Source organism: Benincasa hispida, chromosome 12 (assembly GCF_009727055.1).
Source record: "Benincasa hispida cultivar B227 chromosome 12, ASM972705v1, whole genome shotgun sequence".
Taxonomy (NCBI): Eukaryota; Viridiplantae; Streptophyta; class Magnoliopsida; order Cucurbitales; family Cucurbitaceae; genus Benincasa; species Benincasa hispida.
Genome location: NC_052360.1, coordinates 19,677,851 through 19,700,296, shown reverse-complemented (window position 1 = coordinate 19,700,296; position 22,446 = coordinate 19,677,851). Strand labels below are relative to the sequence as shown.

The 22,446-nt window shown below is 32.2% G+C and overlaps 2 protein-coding genes across 2 annotated transcripts; one reads left to right on the top strand and one right to left on the bottom strand.

The window, feature by feature from the left end:
* Positions 1–7,698: 7,698 nt before the first annotated feature.
* LOC120092498 (importin subunit beta-1-like) lies at positions 7,699–12,203 on the top strand. The gene is made up of 3 exons (XM_039050595.1): positions 7,699–7,880; positions 8,496–10,919; positions 11,014–12,203. Exons 2-3 carry the CDS (start codon positions 8,503–8,505, stop codon positions 11,210–11,212), a joined length of 2,616 nt encoding a protein of 871 aa, XP_038906523.1. The 5' UTR covers positions 7,699–7,880; positions 8,496–8,502; the 3' UTR covers positions 11,213–12,203.
* A 970-nt stretch (positions 12,204–13,173) lies between these two features.
* Positions 13,174–14,111, bottom strand: LOC120092500 (protein PSY2-like). Its single transcript, XM_039050596.1, has 3 exons — positions 13,952–14,111; positions 13,809–13,861; positions 13,174–13,585 (listed from the first exon to the last, which is right to left on the bottom strand). The coding sequence occupies exons 1-3, from the start codon at positions 14,013–14,015 to the stop codon at positions 13,469–13,471; spliced, it is 234 nt and encodes a 77-aa protein (XP_038906524.1). The 5' UTR covers positions 14,016–14,111; the 3' UTR covers positions 13,174–13,468.
* Between the last annotated feature and the right edge of the window lie 8,335 nt (positions 14,112–22,446).

The window sequence follows — 22,446 nt, the reverse complement described above, 5'->3', positions numbered from 1 at the left end:
CGTTTTGTACATGACAATTTTGGAGAATTTTTTTTTTTTTGAAGAAATGTTATTCAAATGTAAGAGTTTTCATAATTCCTTTTCTCTCCTTTTAATTTTATATTTAGCATGTTATAATTAATTTTGTTGTATAATTGTTTCTGTAAAATTCTTGATTCTCTAAAATTGGGATCTGGGTTCGATCCCTGTTTTCGCTCAAGGACCTTCACCAATTCCTTTACCTTCAATGCTTGAGGTGGGTGTGACTTACTAAATGAACCAACTTCAACAACTCTTGTTGAGGTGTTGGGATCTTCAACAACTCTTGTTGAAGGTTCAGTAGTTTCACTAGAAAAATCATTCAACACGGTCTTATTGTGGGACTTATGCTTTCTTATATAGTCCTCTTCTAAGAATGTAGCGTTTGTCGACAAAAACAATTTATTATCTTTAGGATCATAGAAGTAACCACCTCCCGTTCCTTTAGGGTAACCTACAAATAGACACAATTTTGAACGAGGTTCTAATTTCTTAGGATTTGCCTCAAGCATATGTGTTGGGCAACCTCTGATCCTAAAATGACGCAAACTACCTTTACAACCATTCCATAGTTACAAAGATGTTCCAATAACATTTTTGGAAGAAACACAGTTCAAAATATAAACTACAATTTATACCGCATAACCCCAAAACGAATCAGGTAAGGAAGCACAACTCATTATAGATCGAACTATGTCTAACAGGGTTCAATTTCTCCTTAATGATACACCATTTTGTTGAGGTGTACCAGGTGCCGAGAGTTGGGATACAATTTCATGCTCTATCAAATAGTCTTAAAATTTTAAATCTAAATATTCTCCACCTCAATCTGATCGAAATTTTTTAATCATTTTATTTAATGAATTTTTAACCTTAGCCTTGTACTCATTGAACTTTTCAAGGACTTCAGTCTTATGTTGCATTAAATAAATGTACTCATACCTAGAATAATCATCAGTAAAAGTGATTAAATATTTAAACCCTCCTTTTGCCTTAACATTCATCGGACCATAGAGGTTTGACTATACAAGTTCTAAGGATTCTTTGGCCCTGTGACATTTTCTAGTAAAAGATCTTTTAGTCATTTTGCCTTCAAGACATGACTCACATACAGGTAAAACATTTTCTTCTAACTCGCTTAGAAGTCCATTCTTGACCAATATCTCGATCCTATTAAGATTTATGTATCACAATCTTAGGTGCCAAAAATGGACATTTTCCTTAGGAGAAATTCTGTGTCTTTTATTTTGAGTTATCGCAGTTTTATACAATTTAGTATTAAGGACAACTTTAGGTGCTACCGGTCTTAGCACATAAAGATTATTTTCTAACTTAGCAGAACAAAGATTGATACCATTTTTGTAAATAAATATTTTATTTACTAAAAAATTTACAGAATAATTTTGTTCAATTAAACATTTTACAAAAATCAAGTTTCTCTTTAAATCAGGAACTACATATACAATGTCCAACAAATAAATCTTTTCTGTAAAATAGGGAAAACCCGATTGGGGGAAAAACTAAAACAATCCTATCCATTTCTAGAGTTTGAATAAAGAGTCATGTAAATTCCATTCGTAGGAGGATACAAGCAAAAGTGCCTCGAGACCAAGCATGAAAATTTACTACAAACTAATGAGAGAGATCGTGGGATATGTTTGGCACATGTCTCGCTCCCACTTATTGTAAACACTCTCTCCATTTACCTTGATATTGACATATACAAACACCACCCATATGAGGACATAAACAAAGGTGTCTCGAGTCAAGTATAGATCTCACGGTGTGAACTTTAAGGAAGAAACGTGAAAAAGAAAAATGAAGTACCATATACCCCATTTTTCTCTTATTGAGTGTTTTACCTAAGTTTAATTTAACTTAGAAAAATATGGTTGATTATTTTACTAAGTGATTGTTTAAATTTGCCCAAAAGTAACACTTACTTTGGAAAGTTAAATAACTTTGATTAATGTTCGTTAAACATTTTAATAAACTTTAATCAATAATCGCATGCTTGTAGCAAATCTATCTATTTCTCCTTTCTAGGTCAGATCCCAGGTAGGGGTGTTTCGCTTCCATCAACTTAAATACCTCAGCCTAGACAAAACTAGCTTTAGACAAAAGATCCCAATAGATATGTTTGCTACAAATTCAGTCTTTTAATTAAAACCAATCTAGTCCTATTAAACTGATTTAAAAATTAAATTAATTTATAATCTCATTACAAATTTTGTGATTTTAGGTTTATGTGAATCATATTATAAAACCATTTTAAAGAATGATTTAAACCTAAGTTTGCATGCAACCTAAATTATTGATTTTAATTTATAGTTTCATTTATTATAATAATTATAAAATAAATGAAACAAATTAAAATCATACATTGCATCAAATGACATACTTAATAAAATTATAACAATTATAAGATTATCTAAAATAGTATCATGTATCATATAATTCTCATTTCATTACTAAACATACATAGCAGTTATATACTAAGTAATAAAATAATTAATAACATACATATATCCATACATCCATACATCCAAACTATATATTATAACCCTTATAATATAAATGATACATGACTATGTTATTAATGCACGCAAGCATATATTATAACACTTATATTATATGATGCATGAGCATGCTATAAAATTAAATCATGCAACTATGTATTATAATATTTATAATATAAACGATGCATGAATAATGCATAACCTATGGTGGGATTTTACTATTTGACATACATTATGACATATATACATAAAGTTAAATCATACATCAAATGCATAATTTAAACAACAATTATTGGACCGGGATTGGACTCCTAAGAAATTAATTAAATCAATATAACCTTTATATTAATATTAATTAATATAAAGGTTATATTGATTTAATTAATGAAAAAACTAACTATTACAAAATAATAGTCAAACCGGTTCAAAACAGGTGAATCGGGGTTTGAACCGTACGAACCGAACCGCTTAACACCCGAACCGCTCAAACTAAGTGAATCGGATGCGAACCAGCTGAACAAAGGACCGAACCGCGTGCAAACCGAGAAAATATTTCCGTCTCGAAGCATTGCAAGAATACGAAAAAAATTTCCGTTTCGCTCTTCGCAGTGTTGTGATACTAAGGCACAACGTTGCAACGCTACTATAAAGTAGCCACTGCACAAACGCGAAATCCTTCAATTCTTCTCTGATTTGGGCCTTGTTTTCTCCAAAAAAAAAAACACCGAAAAACTCACGAACGATTCAAGACAAACAAATTACATACTCTATAACATGAACTATGCCCAAAACAACAAGTCATTACAAATTAAATTTTAAAGAAAGCGAAAAATCTACATATCAACCCTGAAATTATCCATAATTGCAAATCATTCATTCCATACATTCATCAACATGAATAAAATACAGGATGGAAAACCCACCATTAACTGTAAATTCAATTATGGAAAATTAAAATTGAGACTAAGAATCTCCCCTCTGATACCAATTGAAGGAACCGTGAGATCCACTGTGGAAGCGGGGATCGTTCCCAATTCCTAATTTTCACAAAATTTAAAAAAAAAGTGAGGAAAATTTGTGCAATTCATAGACTATTTTTACAACATGCAAATAAAAGAAATTATGGTTAGAAATTACATACCCTTGAAATACCCAAATACTTCAGGTAATCCATGGAACCGTTCACGAACAATTCATATAAGATACCACCAATTAGAGCCTTCTGTATTCTCTTTTGGGTAGAGAATTCTTAAGAGTGTGTGGGCTCTAAGTTTCGGGAGAGTGAGAATGAACATTGAGAGGGGAAATTTCTCATTTTTGTAAAAACTTACAGAGCACTCTATTCTCTCTTGGAAAGAAGAAAACGAATAATACGTCAAAAAACCAACTCCCATTCTCCACACGTTTTGAGTGAATTAAGGAGGGAATTAATTTAAAAACGCACGTACATACGCACACACACACACTAACTAAAGACCAACAACAACACTATTCACACTACATATATATTTATGTGTCCATTGGATATAACCAGTCAACAATATGATGACCCTTCACAAATTGCTCGTAAGTACAGCTGAGTCAAAATTATTGTTTTGTCTCTATAGTTACATATAACTCTTTAAGTACTACTGACCCCTCTAATGAACAATAAGTCATAGTCCAACCATGACCAAACCCCTATTGGGCCAAGAAAGGGTGTGATGCCACATTGTTCAAACTCCGAAATCAACTTTTAAGGGAATAATTTATCTACTTACTTTGACATTAAGAAATGGGTGAATTTCGTCTCATGTAACTGTGTTCCCAACTCCCCAATCAGACGAATTCCCAAAATGATAGGTTTATTGAGTTGACGATTTGACCACTCTCACCTATACAAATCAAAGGACCATCTTTATAGATAAGAATTCACAACTCACTAAGGATTCAGGTTATGTCACTTATGGTCATTCTGGTGAAATGCAAATCTATACTATTAACGATGTTATATAAAGACATTATTCATTTTGTGGTCCGGTCTTATACAAACTCTTTTATATAGAGCACCCTCACTCAATCTCTATAAATGATCAGGATCAAATCATGTATAACACTTTACAATAATTGTAACATCTACAAAGCGAGTCTATTCGTAGTGTCACCAGGATAAAGTATCCAACCTTATCCATCTACTATAGACTATTTAGGTTATTACTTAAACATGATCCACTTGTAAGGTAGAATGAGAAGAGAGACATTGAATGCTTTCCTTGGTTTGTAGGACCAGGGAAATTTCCTTACATGAAATTAGATAAGTGGTAATAGGTAGATTGCGTAACATAAGAAAATGAAATAGGAGGGCTCGTGATCTTCTGGGGAAGTTCTCATATTGTTGGAGTCTAGCTAAAGTAGAAAAGCTAGCTCTTAGTATCACTGGCATTGGGCAAGTGAACTTGTCTACATAACAACTCTTACTCTACCAGAGAATCTAGTTCCACTCCTCTGGTATGAAGTCTTTCCTTGGCCTTCTCTTTTGAGCTTATTGTAATCAAGCGTGAATCGAATGAACCTCCATTCTATCTATGGGTTTGTACTTAAACTCTGAAAATGGCAATTTCTATTGTCGTCCCATATTCCAAAATGAAAGCGGTAACTCTAATTCCGTTTATCTCCTTAACAGTATTGACGGTGTTCTCAAATATTGTCGAACAAAATTTGATACGATGAGATAGAATGCAATAGAAACAAAGACACAGAGAACGAGTTACCTACCCTTAACGGTTCCATTATCAGCTTGCTTCTCCTAATGGTAACACCAATCTTCAGGTCGTTTACATGCTTAACTTGCATTAGCAATGTCAGCCTATCTATGTCTAACGTGAGAGACCAATTGCCTTAGTTAGAAGGAAGGCATTCTCGAGACAAAGTTTTCTAATTAGAATCCGAAATCCTAATGATTACTAGGTGACCCTGTCTCTAGATAGATGTTTAAGCTACAGAAGATAACCTTGGATGTTAGTTTATAAGTTTTGTGGGTTAATGCTACTAAATGTCGAATAAAATATATCATATTTTATTAAATAAATAAAATTGTTTGTACACTAAAATTACAAACTACAGGACCCAAATGATTTAGGTATCAACCCCAACAATGATTGCATGCTTATGACTATGTTAAACTGATAGTGACTTTTAGTGCTCCTTCGGGCTATGTACATCGCATGTTGTTAGCCTCGAGTTCACATCTTATGTCTATGTTCCAGTGTTCCCTTGAGTTCACTACTTATACTTATGACTATGTTCCTCTAGGATCACTACTTATAAAAGCGATGCACACTTGAGTCTCGAAAGGAAGGCTAACAGTTCATCTAGGGGGCCAAGTAGTGGGTCGCTTACTAGGTATTTTCATATTCATTCTTTTCTCTTCATGTTTTCAGGTAAAGTCAAAGATAGACCAACAAATGACTAGAGAAATATGTGATCCGACCATTGGGACTTTACATCACTATCACACTATTTTTTTAATTTTTTTTGTTGCCATGATTGGTTTATGAGTCTTTAACATTTAAAACTCTTGGTTAATTCATTTATTAAATGGTTAATTTACTTATTTGCTTAATTTATTTTAAATTAGAGTCAGGGATACCCCGAATAGTGTTTTCAGTAATTTATAGTTTAGAGCTTTATTTATGAAATAATAGTTTTAGTTCTTTTATTTAATTTTCTTCGAGAAATATATTGTTAAGTCTATACACGCATGTAGTAGTGACCTAAAAGTATAATAGAAAGTCGGGTCGTTACATAATGCCTCCCCAAAGTAAATTGGAAAAATAATACCCATGAAGCAACCAAAAGATCATACACAATTCTCAACTAAAACAAAATACCAAAAGTTATGTTACTAATACCTAGACCTATAACTTAAGCATAACTCTACTATTAAGACATTAGTAACTTCACAATGGATTATGCAACTCTCTACTTCATATCATCTATGAATTGAAAGGTCCGAATGATCCACACCCTCTTTTTTTATTTCATTAATATTAATGAAATTTCGGTAGAAGGCCTACGGGTCGTGAACTTCTTTTCCCGAAGACCTACAAATCAAAACTATTGATTCATGAGAATTGCCGCTTACATAATCTTCTTCTGTTCGAAGAAATGATTCATCGAAATAATCAATAAGTTAAAACTACTTCGTAAGTATAGGTTCGGTATCCCATAATGATATTGAATAAAGAGAGTTATTTGTTTTTCCACTTGTTACCGTTCATAGTAGTGTTAAAAAAAAAAAAAGCAACAACGTGAAAACAATTCATATAGTTCGGTTTGGTTGAAAACTAAGAGCTTATAATATGTAATAAATTTATTATCAATGTGTATGTCTATATATATTTTATTTATTTACTTCAATGGTTAATCTAAAATTTACTTTCACATTAAACCCATTTCTATTTTTAACCTAAATTTGTTTTCACTCAAACCCAAATCATGTGTTTGGTTAATTAGTAATCGAATTTTTTAGGTAGTCAATTTTTTTTTTTTTTTTAGAAATTAGAGCTTCATCAAACTAACAAACTCATAGTTAATGGCAAGCTCTATCTAAAAACTATATAGATTAATCGAATCTCAATTGAATTGAATCAAAATGACCTAAAATTTATGGATTAATTTGAGTTGATTCATAACTAACCATAATTATTTAGTTATAAAAATCTATGACTAGACTGATTAGATAACCACAAAATACACTAAAATCCAATTAATTATAATGAAAAATTTTCAAAAATAAAAAAATAAGAAAAATTATTTACAAAATAGCAAAGTTAATTTTTTTTTTATAGAGGCTAGTTTGACCATTTTTTAAAATTTCTCAATTATAAACATAACACAAAAGAAAAGAAAATCAATACTGATAAATCTTAAATATATATTTATCATAAAATTTAAATTTGAAAAGATAATTGATATCTTACCTACTAATCCGAAAGTTTTGGTTATTTTATTATATGAGTTTTTGATAATGATTTTAATGATAGATTAGTTTATCATGTCTTGTCCAGCAAGGCAACACAGAAGGTTGTGATTGGATTGTACAGGTCAGACCTAAAACCCTAAAATGAAATCAAATGCATCCGAAATTCTCTCATAAATTATTGCTTTTGGGCGAAAAAAAAGAAAAAGAAAAAGAAGAGAAAAATCAATTTAGTTTTTAGGATTTCAAGTCCAGCCTTTGCGCTCTTCCATTTTCTTCTTCCTCTCGCCCTTTCCCTTCCTCTAGGGTTCCTCCAACTGCCGTCTTTTCGCTCTTCTACACTCTTCTTCTTTCTTGCAATCCCTTCAATTTTCCCAATCCAGGTATTGATTTCTAAGCCCCCTTTGTGTTTTTCTTCATTGGGTTTTAATTTGCTTCTGATTTTCTGCTTTCTGATCTGTGCATTTTCTATTCGATTTTCTCCGATTTATCCATTTTCTGCTTTGTATCCTTAACAGGATTCAGTTCTCGATGTGTTTTGTATTGTCTTTTTCACTATCTGTGCATTTATTATTATTTTTTAAGTGTGACGAGTTTGTGATAGTGGTCTGTGTGGCATTACATTTAGCTCATTTCGATCCTGTAAAAATTTGTTGTTATTTCCATTTCTTATGGTTTGAACCGGAAGGATGCAATATCAACATAGATGGTTGGTCCGTATGACTTTAAGGGCTGGGTTCTCGATAGATCACCTGCAGTTCAATTAGTTTTATTATTAATTTGCGGTTGTGTTGTTGAGATCTGGGTTCTGGCTCTTTGTTCTTGGGTTTTGTGATTGCTATAGTTAGTTTTTGTCTTTCCCTTGATATTTCTATATGAGCTTTTGGGATTTGATGAATATTTGCGTAGTAAATGGATTTGTGTAATTTACGCAGTGGTGCAAGTCACCAATTTCCTCAATTCACTAGCGGTTGACTAATTTGTTTTCGGAGTTTCAGGTGAAACATGGCATTGGAGGTTACGCAGGTTCTTCTGAATGCACAGTCAATTGATGCAAGTGCGAGGAAGCAGGCAGAAGACAGTTTAAGGCAATTCCAGGAGCAAAACCTTCCCAGTTTCTTGCTGTCTCTATCTGGTGAATTAGGAAGTGAGGAAAAGCCGGTTGACAGTCGTAAATTAGCAGGTCTCATACTTAAGAATGCACTGGATGCTAAGGAACAACATAGAAAATTTGAGCTCATTCAGAGATGGCTATCACTGGACAGCAATGTGAAGACCCAGATAAAGGCATGCTTGTTGAATACACTGTCTTCAGCAGTAGCTGATGCTAGGTCCACAGCCTCCCAAGTTATTGCAAAGATTGCGGGCATTGAGTTGCCTCATAAGCAATGGCCGGAATTGATAGGTTCACTATTGTTAAATGTTCATCAACAATCGTCCCATGTCAAACAAGCCACCTTGGAGACCCTTGGTTATTTATGCGAGGAAGTTTCTCCAGATGTCATAGATCAAGATCAAGTGAACAGGATATTGACAGCTGTTGTTCAGGGAATGAATGCATCTGAAGGAAACAATGACGTACGACTTGCTGCTACTCGATCATTGTACAATGCTCTTGGGTTTGCTCAAGCAAACTTTAGCAATGATATGGAGCGTGATTATATCATGAGAGTTGTTTGTGAGGCCACACTATCCCCTGAAGTGAGGATACGCCAGGCAGCTTTTGAATGTTTGGTCTCAATTGCGTCAACATACTATGACAAATTGGCTCGCTACATCCAGGATATTTTTGGCATTACTGCAAAGGCTGTTAAGGAAGATGAAGAGCCTGTTGCTCTTCAGGCCATTGAATTCTGGAGTTCTATTTGTGATGAGGAGATAGATATCTTGGAAGAGTATGGGGATGATTTTACTGGGGATTCTGATATACCGTGCTTTTATTTCATCAAGCAGGCACTACCTGCCCTTGTGCCCATGTTACTTGAGACACTTCTTAAGCAAGAAGAGGATCAGGATCAAGATGAAGGGGCTTGGAACATTGCCATGGCTGGGGGTACATGTCTTGGGCTAGTTGCACGAACAGTTGGTGATGATATTGTTCCACTTGTTATGCCATTCATTGAAGAGAACATAACAAAATCAGATTGGAGGCAGAGGGAGGCAGCCACTTATGCTTTTGGTTCAATTTTGGAGGGGCCTGCTCCAGAAAAATTAATGCCAATTGTGAATGTGGCCTTGACCTTCATGCTGACTGCCTTGACTCAGGATCCAAATAACCACGTGAAAGACACAACTGCGTGGACCCTTGGACGGATATTTGAATTCCTTCATGGCTCAAATATAGATACACCCATTATTAATCAGGCAAACTGCCAACAGATCATTACAGTTTTGCTTCAGAGCATGAAGGATGTGCCAAATGTCGCTGAGAAAGCCTGTGGTGCTCTCTATTTTCTTGCTCAGGGTTATGAAGATGTTGGCCCATCATCTCCTCTAACTCCATTTTTTCAAGAAATCGTTCAGTCCCTTTTGACTGTTACTCACAGAGAAGATGCTGGTGAATCACGTCTGAGGACTGCTGCATATGAAACATTAAATGAAGTTGTGAGGTGTTCAACTGATGAAACAGCACCAATGGTGCTGCAGCTGGTTCCTGTCATCATGATGGAATTGCACAATACTCTTGAGGGGCAAAAACTATCATCTGATGAAAGGGAGAGACAAGGGGAACTACAAGGCCTGCTTTGTGGGTGCTTACAAGTTCTTATTCAGAAACTAGGATCATCAGAGCCAAATAAGTATGCCTTTATGCAATATGCGGACCAAATAATGGGACTTTTCCTGAGGGTATTTGCTTGCAGAAATGCCACTGTACACGAGGAAGCAATGCTGGCGATTGGAGCTCTTGCCTATTCAACGGGCCCAGATTTTGGTAAATACATGACTGAGTTCTATAAATATATAGAAATGGGGCTTCAGAATTTTGAGGAGTACCAAGTTTGCGCTGTCACTGTCGGTGTGGTAGGGGACATATGCAGGGCAATGGAGGATAAGATTTTGCCCTACTGTGATGGAATTATGACTCAGCTGCTCAAGAATTTGTCCAGCGATCAACTGCATCGTTCTGTTAAGCCCCCTATTTTCTCATGCTTTGGTGATATAGCACTGGCCATAGGGGAGAATTTTGAGAAGTACTTGATGTATGCGATGCCCATGCTTCAAAGAGCAGCAGAGTTATCTGCACACACAGCAGGTATTGATGATGAAATGACCGAGTATACAAATTCTTTGAGAAATGGGATTTTGGAGGCATATTCAGGGATCTTCCAAGGGTTCAAGAGCTCTCCAAAAACTCAGCTTTTGGTCCCTTATGCGCCCCATATACTTCAATTCTTGGATAGTATTTACATGAGAAAAGACATGTAAGTGGCTCTCTCTCTCTCTCATGTGGGTGTGAATATGTGTTCTTAAATTGAAATTGTTTGTTTGATGTTTTCGTACTTGTATGCACTGCAGGGATGAAGTTGTCATGAAAACTGCCATTGGAGTCCTTGGAGATCTGGCCGACACACTGGGAAGCAATGCCGGTTCTTTGATTCAGCAATCTGTCTCAAGCAAAGACTTTTTGAGTGAATGCTTGTCCTCCGATGACCATTTGATTAAAGAATCTGCTGAATGGGCTAAGTTGGCCATCAGCCGTGCCATTTCAATTTAGGCCTCTGCTGGTTGGCAAATTCATTTTTTTCACATTTGAAGTCCTTGCATGCATATGGGTGTGTTGAGTTGGGGTCCGGATTGCATCTTACAAGTCGTCACTCTCAGGACAACGGGAAGCTGTTCACTTCTAGTTGTCACTAACTCTTGCATCATCATCATCATGAAAGCATTGCTAACTATTGCATTAGCAGCATCTAGTCGGGATCTTGTATGTCATGGTAGAAGTGGGAGGAGGGAGCGTCCATTGGCGCCCCCAGTTCGTATGGCTTTGTCAGTTCCAATTGCATCTCTGACTTGAGATAGTGTCCAACCTAAGTGGGGTTTGCCATCATATAGTTTTGGGTTGTAGAAATGAAGTACGGGGAGCGTTCATTCACTTCTTCTCCCCCTGCTTAGACACCCTAGTGCTTTTTTCTCTGAACTTCTACTGATCTACTCGAGTGGTTCTAGTTAAGGACTTAATACCCGTTTGTTTATTTTTTCTGCATTAGTCTTGTGAATTTTCATGGTCTGGTTGTATTCTGGTCTTTCCTCTGAAATTCACTTCATATTTGTACACGTCGTTTGGTTCAGTTTCATAGCAATACACATCATGAAGGGTCGTCAGCATATATCATATCCTGTATTTCCATTTCATTTGGTCCTATTTTGTCGTTCAACATACATGATCAATACGGTGAATTCGTGAAATCATTATATCCCTCAGGTCATTTTTGAAGTACAGTCGTCACTTCGGAGTCTGCTTTCTCTTTTCCTTTATTTATTTATTTTACATCAGATATCTTTATTATTTTGCAAATGACAATATGTATCGGAAACATCACAAAAGTGATGTTGGTGTTTTTGGATTCAGTTGTTGGGTTGGGTGAGATGTCTCTCAGAAGTTGAGGATTTTGTTGGCTTGTATATATTTATTTGTACAAGGAAAGTTTTTGATGATTGGAAATTGAGGGTGCTGAAGATATATTCCATGCCAGCTTCTGGTACTATAGCCTTTTCTGGATGCATTTCATCAACCGTTCATCTCTCTCTCTCTCTCACTAATTGTTTGTTGTTCATTTTTAAAAGAGAGCATTATATTTTTTTTAACGATTTTCTTCAGCTAAGATGTCATTTGTTAGGTATTTGGCTATTATATTAATAGTTTTTTCCACCGACTTGATGACATGTTTTCATTCTTTCCATACCATTTTTGTCTGTCAGACCTTTTGGATCATTGAATCGTTACGTCATTGTGGCCAATTTTTCATTCTTTAAAAGACTAAGAATGAGATGATCATAAAATTAATCTCTTCTAGATGTGCAATTGTCTTTGCCTTACATGCAGGAGCAGCAGTATCTTGTATGATTCGTCTCTGATTCAATAAAGGCACCACTTTCCTTAGTTGGTGCGACTGCATCTTTTCATTTGTATTTGGATGTAGTCAGTTTTGTTTCATCTTTATGTGAACAGCGTCTTCTTTTCCATTCATTTTAAAACAGCTTTCTCATTTGCCATAAGGAAGCAAGCAATTTATATGAAAATTTAACTGGATCTATTGGTGTAGTGTTTGACAAAAATAAGATTTTTATGACCATTTGGTCATGGTTTTTAGTGATCAATCTTAACCTATAGAATTCTTCTCCTGACATATTTCATCAATCAAGAAGTTGAGGTTCAAATCTTTTTCACCCACACGTGCATATTCATCAGTTTTTTCCTTTTATAAACTTTTTAAGGCCTTCAAATAATAATTCATCAGTTTTTCCCCTTTTTGAGCTCTCTTATTCTGTTTTTATCTGTCTTGGTTTAAGCTTACAATCTCTCCAATTCTGTTTCTATCCATCTAAACCACTTGAATCTTTTTTAATTCTCTTCTTATCTGTCTTATTAGTTTTTATCTCTCTCCAATTCTGTTTATTTCTTTTTAGTGACTTATTGGACCCATCAGCAAGCTTCAATCATGCAACCATGAAGCATTTGAACTTAAACTATAGCTCATCATTGATATTTGACACATAAAAGAACTGCTCAAACATAACCACAAAGCTCAGACTTGGCCCTGAGTGATAATCAAAGCCAATAGCAGTAGAAGCATAATAAGGAAGTGAAATTGAAAAAAAGAATTAAAAAAGCCTTACTTTATCCAAAGATTTCCTCATCTTAGCAGGCTAATATACACTCTCGATCCACACATACCATGTTCATTATCTTGGTGAAGGAAAATAGAAGTGTTTTAATGTTATTTAAACCATAAGCTAAAGAGAGGCTATCTCAAGGCTTTCCATTTCCAGGCTTCTTCGGATCGTGTCTATTATTTGCTTTTGTCTCATCATAGTCCTGTACGTCGAGTGTCATAAGCTTCCTTGCATTCATTTGGATGCTACCGACCTTTTGCACATTAGAGGAGAAAAAATAGAACTCAACCATTTAGTAACATGAAACTAGCTAAGATATAGTTCATTGGAGCATAAGTTTATTATTTGACTAACAAGAAAAATATCTCAGGATCTATTTGATGTAATTTTGTTTATAAAATAGAACTTATGGAAACTACTTGCGCTAGTATTTTCGTTGTTTACTTTTTTCTCTCTTCTAAAAAACACTATAATACCTTGATGATCGACTTCTCTGTAATCTTGATGTCTCGAAGTGGTTCAACCATCGCTAAACGAAGAAAACATATATATTAGCATCATTCATTGAGACGACGAGATTATGAAACTGAACAAAAGAAAGTAGGTAGAAGTAGGTTACCTGATGAGGAAGGAATGGAGATGGAAAGGAGAAGGAGAAGAAAGAATTTAAGTTTTAGGGACATTGTGTTGTGTTGAATAATCTTGAGAGAAAGGGGAAGTGAATTTGTAAGAAGCAAAGGGTAGGGGAATAAGGCATGAGAAGTTAGGCTTTTATCCTTAATTCCACAAAGGAAATTGGAGAGAAATTGAGAAGCTATTTTCATGGTGCTTCCCCCCAATAGCTACAGAATGATGATTTAGTGCATTAACTTTTGCCCACAACCATTAAAGTCAACTCTGCCTACTATTCATATTTTGGGATTTAAATTTAAAGCAAGAAGGGTTAAAAAAAAGGAGGAGAAGAAGTGATTCTGTGCATGTCTATAATGTAAGCAGCCAATCCCCTTGCATGGCCACAGGTTTTGCCAAATTAAGTGCTGCCCATTTTTAGTGTTCTTTTCATCAAGTCAATCTTTCTATTTACTTTTTATTTGTGAAGAGCCAAAAGCATGTATCTTAATGCTCCTACTTTCACTTGAAGATTAAAAATAAAGGAAGAAGCACCCTTTAATTTGGAGAGTGTTTTTGGCTTGCAAGTGGGGTTTTCTAAAACATAAAAACTTTTCAATTTCAAATGGCCAAATGGCCAAATGGGTAGTGTTAGAAACTTCTTAGAGTCTTAATATCATATATATTGTTGTTGGATATTATGGTTTCAGCCAAATTTAGGTAGAATTCCAAGATCCTTTTTTTGGGACTCCAACATTTCTATGGTAACCAAAAACCCACTTTAACAAAAGAGAGCCATTGGTCCTCATAATTTGGCTTTCATCACTTTCTAAGTCAAATAGAGAAATGTAATAGACCAACATGATAGTGGACTACAATATATGAACAACTTTTAAATACTATTTTATCATTTTACTTCAATTTGGTTTCTATATTTATAAATATTCAATTTCGTTCATACACTTTTAAATTTGGTTGAATTTTATCTTCGTATTTTTAAAATATCTATTTTTTTTATATTTTTAAAATTTTAACATAAGCAAAATAGTTAAATGGTCACCTTTTAAAAATATAATGATAAAATAAAATCGAATATAAAAATACATTATATATATATATATTAAAAAGAGATTTGAAGTTTGGAAATAGTTTAATTAGGTTTCCACTAATGAAAGCACTAAAAGGAAGGCAAAGGCATGAGAGAGAGACAACTCAACACATTAAACTCTCTAAACAAAAGTTTTCCAATTTTTTTAATCACTAATTTAGACAAAAACACAGCTAAATCAATCATGGTGTTTATGGGATAGTGATTGACTAATATTAAACTTCATATAAATCTCTGTTTTTCTTAATGGTAATTATTACCACCTTTTTTTTAATTATCATTATTAGATATCTATTCATTTTTTGACTGTCTGTCTATCAGAGAGACAATGAAACTTTGCTATATTTATAAATAAGTTGGCTCATTTTGATATATTTGAAAATATCTCCAAAATATTATTCATTATTTATTTAGTGTAATAAATAGGATATAAAGATTTGAACCTCCAACCTAAAAAGAGATAATAAATATTAATTATTGTTAAATAATACCCGCTTTGGCTAAAAACATGACTTAACTGATTAAAGTATTATATATATATATGAGAAAGTGTAAAAAATTCGATGTCTATCTAGTGAAAATAATTTTTATTTTAGATCATCGCATCACAAATATAGAAGTTGAGATGTGAGGTTCAAATTTTCATAGTTTTGGCAAAAGTTGTAGATAAGATACTTTAACCTTAGTATATAATTAAGAAGTTAGTTGGGAAATATATGTTAATTCAAGTATGATTGAGAAGATTTTTTTTTTTTTGATGTATAATAGAAAGTCGAAGAATTTAATTACATACCTTTTAATTAGGGGAATTCAAATCACATACCTTTTAGTCATGAATAACATTATATATCTATTGAGTTATATCTAGTCAGATAAATATACTAATTATTATTCTAAAAGTTAATGGTTTAACCTTCAACCATATAATTATTAAACTAAAGAAATAAAACATTTGTGTGAAGAGAACTATCAAGCATTAAAAAGTGGGTAGAAAAAGAAGTTGAAAGTTAAAAATGTGCACCAGTGATGGTAAAACTGTTGAAAATTTGTATAAGATATAGCAAAATTTTAGAACTATCAATGATAGACACTGATAGACTTCTATCAGTATCTATCAATATCTCTAATAGACACTGATAGAAGTCTATCGGTGTATTAGTATCTATCAACGTCTATCATTGAAGGTTCTAAAATTTTGTTATATTTGGTAAATATTTTGATTTATTTTTTTATATTTAAAAATAGTCCAAAAGAAAAATGATCTTATAAAAATTAAGGAATAGCTATTTTGCCAAATGCACTCAATCTCTATCCATTGCTTTTGCTCCTTTATCAAGAATGAAGTGTTAAATTTTGAATTAAATATTTTACTATATAATAAAAGTTTGGCATTTTTTTGTAAAAAGGGATAATTATACTAATGTGGAGATTAATAATATTAATAATTAGAAGTTTTGTTTAAAAATGGTGAAAGTTGTTTATTAGTTAATTTTTTTTAATGAATATTCATAAAATTGAGAAGATGTTCTTTCCAAAATAAGGGTTATCATAATTAGCAGATTAAACCTTTCAAATAATAATAATAATAAATTAATTAATTAATTAATTAAAATAAAATAATGGCATATTCAAATTTAAGAGTGGAATGAACAGCTTTAGTGACACTTCTGCAAATTTGGTGCAATCACTCAAAGTGCTGTGTGCTGTTGAGTCCATGGGATGGTTAATTACAAAAATTTTAGAATTTGATAATTATTTGAATTTCAAAATTTAAATTTATAAACACTATTTTTATCATCTATTTATTATTTCATTGTTTTGTTATTTACTCTATAGGAATTTTTTTAAAATTCGAAGTCAAGTTTTGAAAACTAAAAAAGCTAAATAGATATTAAACAAGATCAAAGTTTTTTGTTTTCGACTTTTAAAAATTAAGTTTATAAACTCTATTTGCACCTTTGGTTTTTTTTTTTTTTTTGTTATCTACATTTTACAAATATTATTTTGGGCAAATATCAATTTATACCTCTGAATTTTGAGTACTATATCAATTTAAATCCTAAACTAATAATTATATTAATTTAAATCTTGAACTTTGGGGTTGTGTCAATTTAAATTCTAAACTAATAATTATATGGATTTAAATCATGAATTTTATAAGTGTATCAATTTAAACCATGAACTTTCATAATTGTACCAACTTAAACTCTTTATTATGTTTTATTTTGATACACTTGTGAAAATTCAGAATTCAAATTGATAGATTTAAGAAAGTTCAAGGTTTCAATTAATACAATTATGAAAGTTCAGGATCTAAATTGATATAATTATTAGTTTGGGGTTTAAATTGACAAAACTCTAAAAAATCAGGGTTAAAATTAATGCAACTCCTAAAGTTTAGGGTTTAAATAGATAGAATCCTCCAAGTTTAGAGTATAAATTGATATTTGTCGTATTATTTTCAAAACTAAGCCAAGTATACTCGTATATAAAAGATATTTTTGTTTTTTAAAATGATTTGACAATAAATTATTTATTTATTTATTCACTCTCTTCTTAGCCTCTCATATTTGATGAGGTGAGATATGAAAGATGAAATATTAGAAACAAATAAAATTCTAACCATTGTTTTTGGGTTGAAATGGGTTTGTGGGTGTCACATCATAAAAAAGTTTAATACCACCTTCTCTTACGCTTGGATCATCACACCAAAAAATTTAAGAGATGCAATATTATGGATGATATGATAATTTGTCACAACCGACCTCTTTACAATTTAATAATAATATCATCTTTTTAATTTAGTTTTGCTTGAATAAATCTTATAACAAATAAAAATGTACAAACTTGTTGTAAACTTGAGGAGCACAACGAAAATACGGATATTGATAAAAATATAATATTAAAATAAATTAAACATAATATATAAATATATGAAATAAATAAATAACAAAAGTAAATAAAATAAAAATGATGGATTTCTCCACTTTCTCCAATCTTTTTGGATTTTGCCCAATGTGTGTATGCCAAAACCCACAAAATGCTATTATTTATAGGTAATTTGGCAAGTAGGAGGTGGATTGCATGGACATTAATAATATGTAATGTTGAGACACATAGACAACACTTTGGGAAATGAGGACATGACACCTGGTCAATGGACATGACACCTGGTCAATGGACACTAAGCATGAGCATCTAATGGGCATCTATTGTCATAATATTTATAATATTTCCCCTTAGATACCCATTATATATATGAAATATGCCTCGTTAAAACCTTATTAGGAAAAAATCCATTGGGAAAAAAATTCTTGTGAATGAAATAAAGTACATATTTCACATAATCTAATACTCGTAAAAAGAATACATATATTTATTCCCCCTCATGGAAATATCACTTGAGATCTCTGAGTCAGCGTATTCTAATATTGTACACCAATTTCTCAAATGTTGTGGATGGTAATGATTTTGTAAATAAGTATGTTAAGTTATCCTTCTAACAAATTTGTTGTACAGTGATGTCACCATTTTCTTCAAGATCATGAATGTAGAAAACTTTTGATGAAATACACTTGGTTCTATCTTCTTAATATATCCTCATCTGATTTGAGATATGTATGTTGTGTTGTTTTTATATAATATCGTTGGAAGATTTTTACTAGAAGACAAACCACATGTTTCACGAATGTGCTGAGTCATTACTCTTAGTCATACACATTCTCGATTAGCCTCGTGAATTACAAGAATTTCAGTATGATTTGAGGAAGTAGCCGTTATAGTCTGTTTTACTGATCGTCATGATATAAAAGTTATTTTCCATGTACTAAGTAACCTGTTTAAGATCTAGATTGTATGGGTTAGATAACTAACTTACATTTTCATAACCAACTAGATCCTAAGTAGATTTATTAGAATGAAATAAATCAATATAAACTAATCCTCAAATAAAACATACAATATGTTTAACTCTACTTCAATATCCTCTTTTTGGACGAATATCATATATATGTAACAAAATTACTAAAAAGTACTACAAAGTGTAATGTATAAACTAGTCAAGTTATATAAGTGCACTTATTTCTCAAAATTTATGGTTCTTCGGGACCTAATATTCTTCATCATCTTTCTGAGATCAGATGATATATCATTTTTCACATCGAGTGAATGAACCACCATAGGAGTATTCAAGGATGTACATGTTGGGGTTGATGCCATAAATCTCGTGGGTTCTGTAGTTTGTAATTGTAATGTATAAACGATTTATTTATTTAATAAAATATGATATATTTTATTCATTTAGTAGCATTAACCCACAAAGCCAATAGACATATTTTATTCATTTAGTAGCATTAACCCACAAAGCCAATAAACAAACATTCAAGGTTATCTTATGCAGCTTAAACAAGTATGTAAAGACATACAAATGGATCATGTTTAAGTGATAACCTAAATGGTCTGTAGTAGATGGATAAGGATGGATACCTTATCCTTGTGACACTACAAATACAACCTGCTTTGTAGATGTTAAAATTGTTGTAAAGTGCTACAAATGATCTGATTATGATCATTTATGTCGAGATATGTGAGCGGGGATGTTCTATACAAAAGGGTTTGTATAAAACGGGACCACGAAATGAATAGTCTCTTTATATAACGCCGTTAATAGTAGTGACTTATATTTCACCAAGATGACCATAGGTGACATGACCTGAATCCCGAGTGAGTTGTGAACTTCTGCCTATGAAGGCGGTCCTTTGATTTGTATGGGTGAGAGTGGCCAGATCACCGACTTAATAAGTCTGTCATTTTTGGGATTTGTCTGATTGGGGAGCTGGAAACACAACTATATAAGAAGGAATTCACCACTTCCCTAATGTCAAGGTAAGTAGATAAATTGCTCCCTTAAAGGCTGATTCCGGGGCTTGAACAATGTAGCGCCACACCTTCTCTTGGCCCAAAAGGGGTTTAGTCATATTTGGACTATGACTTATTGTTCATTAGAGGGATCAGTGGTATTTAAGAAGTTAGATGTAATTATAGGAATAAAACGGTAATTTTGGTCCATATGTACTTACGAACAATTTGTGAATGGTCATCGCACTGTTGACTTATATCTAATGGACACAAAAATATATCTCTAGTGCGAATAGTGCAATGTTGGTCTTTGGTGGAGTGACCAACTGTTAATGGATGTCGAGTAATTTAATTAAAGAAATTTAATTAATTATTCAAGTACCATTGGATCTTCAATCTATAGGTCCATAAGGTTCCTTTGTAGCTCAATTGGAATAATTGAGACTCAAATTAATTTTTGATTAATTTAAATTGTTCAAATTAATTGATGAAATTAATTATAGATGATATAATTAATATAATGTATTTGAATCATTATAAAATAAAGTTTATTTGAGAGGAATTAAATATTTGGATATGATTCAAATATTAATTATGTGGATTGGATCCATATAATTAAATTTAATATAAATTTTATTTATATTAAATGCCGTGATTAATTGAGAGATTTTTCAAACTATATGTTATATTATATTATAATATAATATACACCATAGATTATAAATGTTAATATCAGATATGACATTTAATATAATGTATATTATATGATAAGTTGGTTATCATATAATTACATTATGTTATTATTAAATTAAAAATATTTTAATTTAATTTCAAAATAAAATGGGAGGGAGTTATGTAACTCCCTCCACATATCTCTCTTAAAAATGATAGTGGAATGTGCAGTGGTTAGGAGATTTTGTGTTTTTTCAAATTAACACATAACGTTTTTGGCTTCTCCCAATTATTTCCTCTACAGTAAAAACTTGTTCTCTCCCCCGCTTCCCAAAATTAACACAGAGCCTACAAAACTCCCTTGGATTCTCAACCAAAGGAGAATACCTTGATAATTTTGTGGTGGTGGCCATCTTGGATTGCTATGTTTGGGAGTTTTTCGAATAGTTCATGACTGATCGAGAAGAAGATTTGTGAATAAGAGTAAGTCATATTCTAACCATTCTCTTAATTCTTTTCAATTTGCATGCTATAAAATTTTTGTAATTTGCATAATTGTTGTTCTGTAAATTTTATTCTGTGAAAATTGAAAATTGGGAACGATCTCGTTTCTACAGTGGACCTTATAGTTCCTTTAGTACATAATCCATAAAAGATCTTTAATGTATAAATTGATACAATTCCATTTGCTCTATGCTTTATTTGCAAGCTAAGACAAAATTTATCATCTCAATTTCTTTCTTCAGAAATTCTATTGTCTTTGAAATCTTTTCAGGAGTTTCTGCTGAAATCATCAACATATAGTAAATCTCAGGTTGTGATTTCTCTATAAAAGAATTTGGACAAATATGGTTATTTTTGTATCCTCATACAAACAAATAATGAAGATGATTATATCACATTCATCAGGAATATTTTATAAGAATATTTATGATATATATATGATTCTCTAATATTTTAATTATAAGATTATGTTACCTTTAATTCTTCAGGAATTTTCATAAATAAATATTATTATTAAGAGATTCATATAAATATGGTATGACGGCATCTATACGATGTATATTAAACTTTTCATATACAATCAGATAAATTAAATATCTCATGATTAATACCAGTTTATTGAGAGAATTATTGTGGGATCTGTCTCACTTTATATCTTGTGACTTCACTCTATTTATTTTACAAATACTCTACTTCTATCCCACATGTTTGTCATTCTTGGAGTTTAGACTACTAGTCATCACGATTTGAAAAATGAGTTTATTTACATTTTGATTTTTTCTTTCCACATAAGTCGATCCTTTCTATGTCGATATTTTTCATACTCACTTTCATAAATAATATCATGAGTAACATTACATGCAAAAATATTGTCAACTTATATGGTTCCATAATTTATTGAGATCTCATTATTATCCTCATTTACTTCAATATCCTTATGAGTAATTATATCTAGGATTTCTTCTAGAACATTCATATTCTTAAACTAAGTCACTTATGACTATTTCTTTTTCGAGGATTTTTCTCTTTGGAATTGAATGGTTTATCATGCTTCGGGCGTGTCCCAGACTCATTAGTGACAACTTACTACATTTAATGGAGTATTTGTAGCTGGTATATGTGACTTACTCACTTTCTTAACATTTATAAATGTATATGGTAATTGATTTGCTATATTTGCAAATGAATTATTTTCTTAAGTTCAGGTTCACATTGATCTATACGGGAATCTAAATGAGACAATAACGATGCATTTCATGCAATTTCTTTTTCCAACCTTTTAATTTCTCCCCCTAATGTTACAAAATTTATCTCATTAAAATGAAAATTAGCAAATTGTGCAGTAAATACATCACCCAATCAGG

Excerpts from the sequence above, each read along its gene's own strand:
- LOC120092498 (XM_039050595.1), top strand. The coding sequence starts at position 8,503 with ATGGCATTGGAGGTTACGCAGGTTCTTCTGAATGCACAGTCAATTGAT. Across the intron at positions 10,920-11,013 it reads ATTTACATGAGAAAAGACAT|GGATGAAGTTGTCATGAAAA; the intron begins GTAAGTGGCTCT and ends TATGCACTGCAG.
- LOC120092500 (XM_039050596.1), bottom strand. The coding sequence starts at position 14,015 with ATGTCCCTAAAACTTAAATTCTTTCTTCTCCTTCTCCTTTCCATCTCC. Across the intron at positions 13,862-13,951 it reads CTCCATTCCTTCCTCATCAG|CGATGGTTGAACCACTTCGA; the intron begins GTAACCTACTTC and ends TTCTTCGTTTAG. Across the intron at positions 13,586-13,808 it reads CAGAGAAGTCGATCATCAAG|GTCGGTAGCATCCAAATGAA; the intron begins GTATTATAGTGT and ends AATGTGCAAAAG.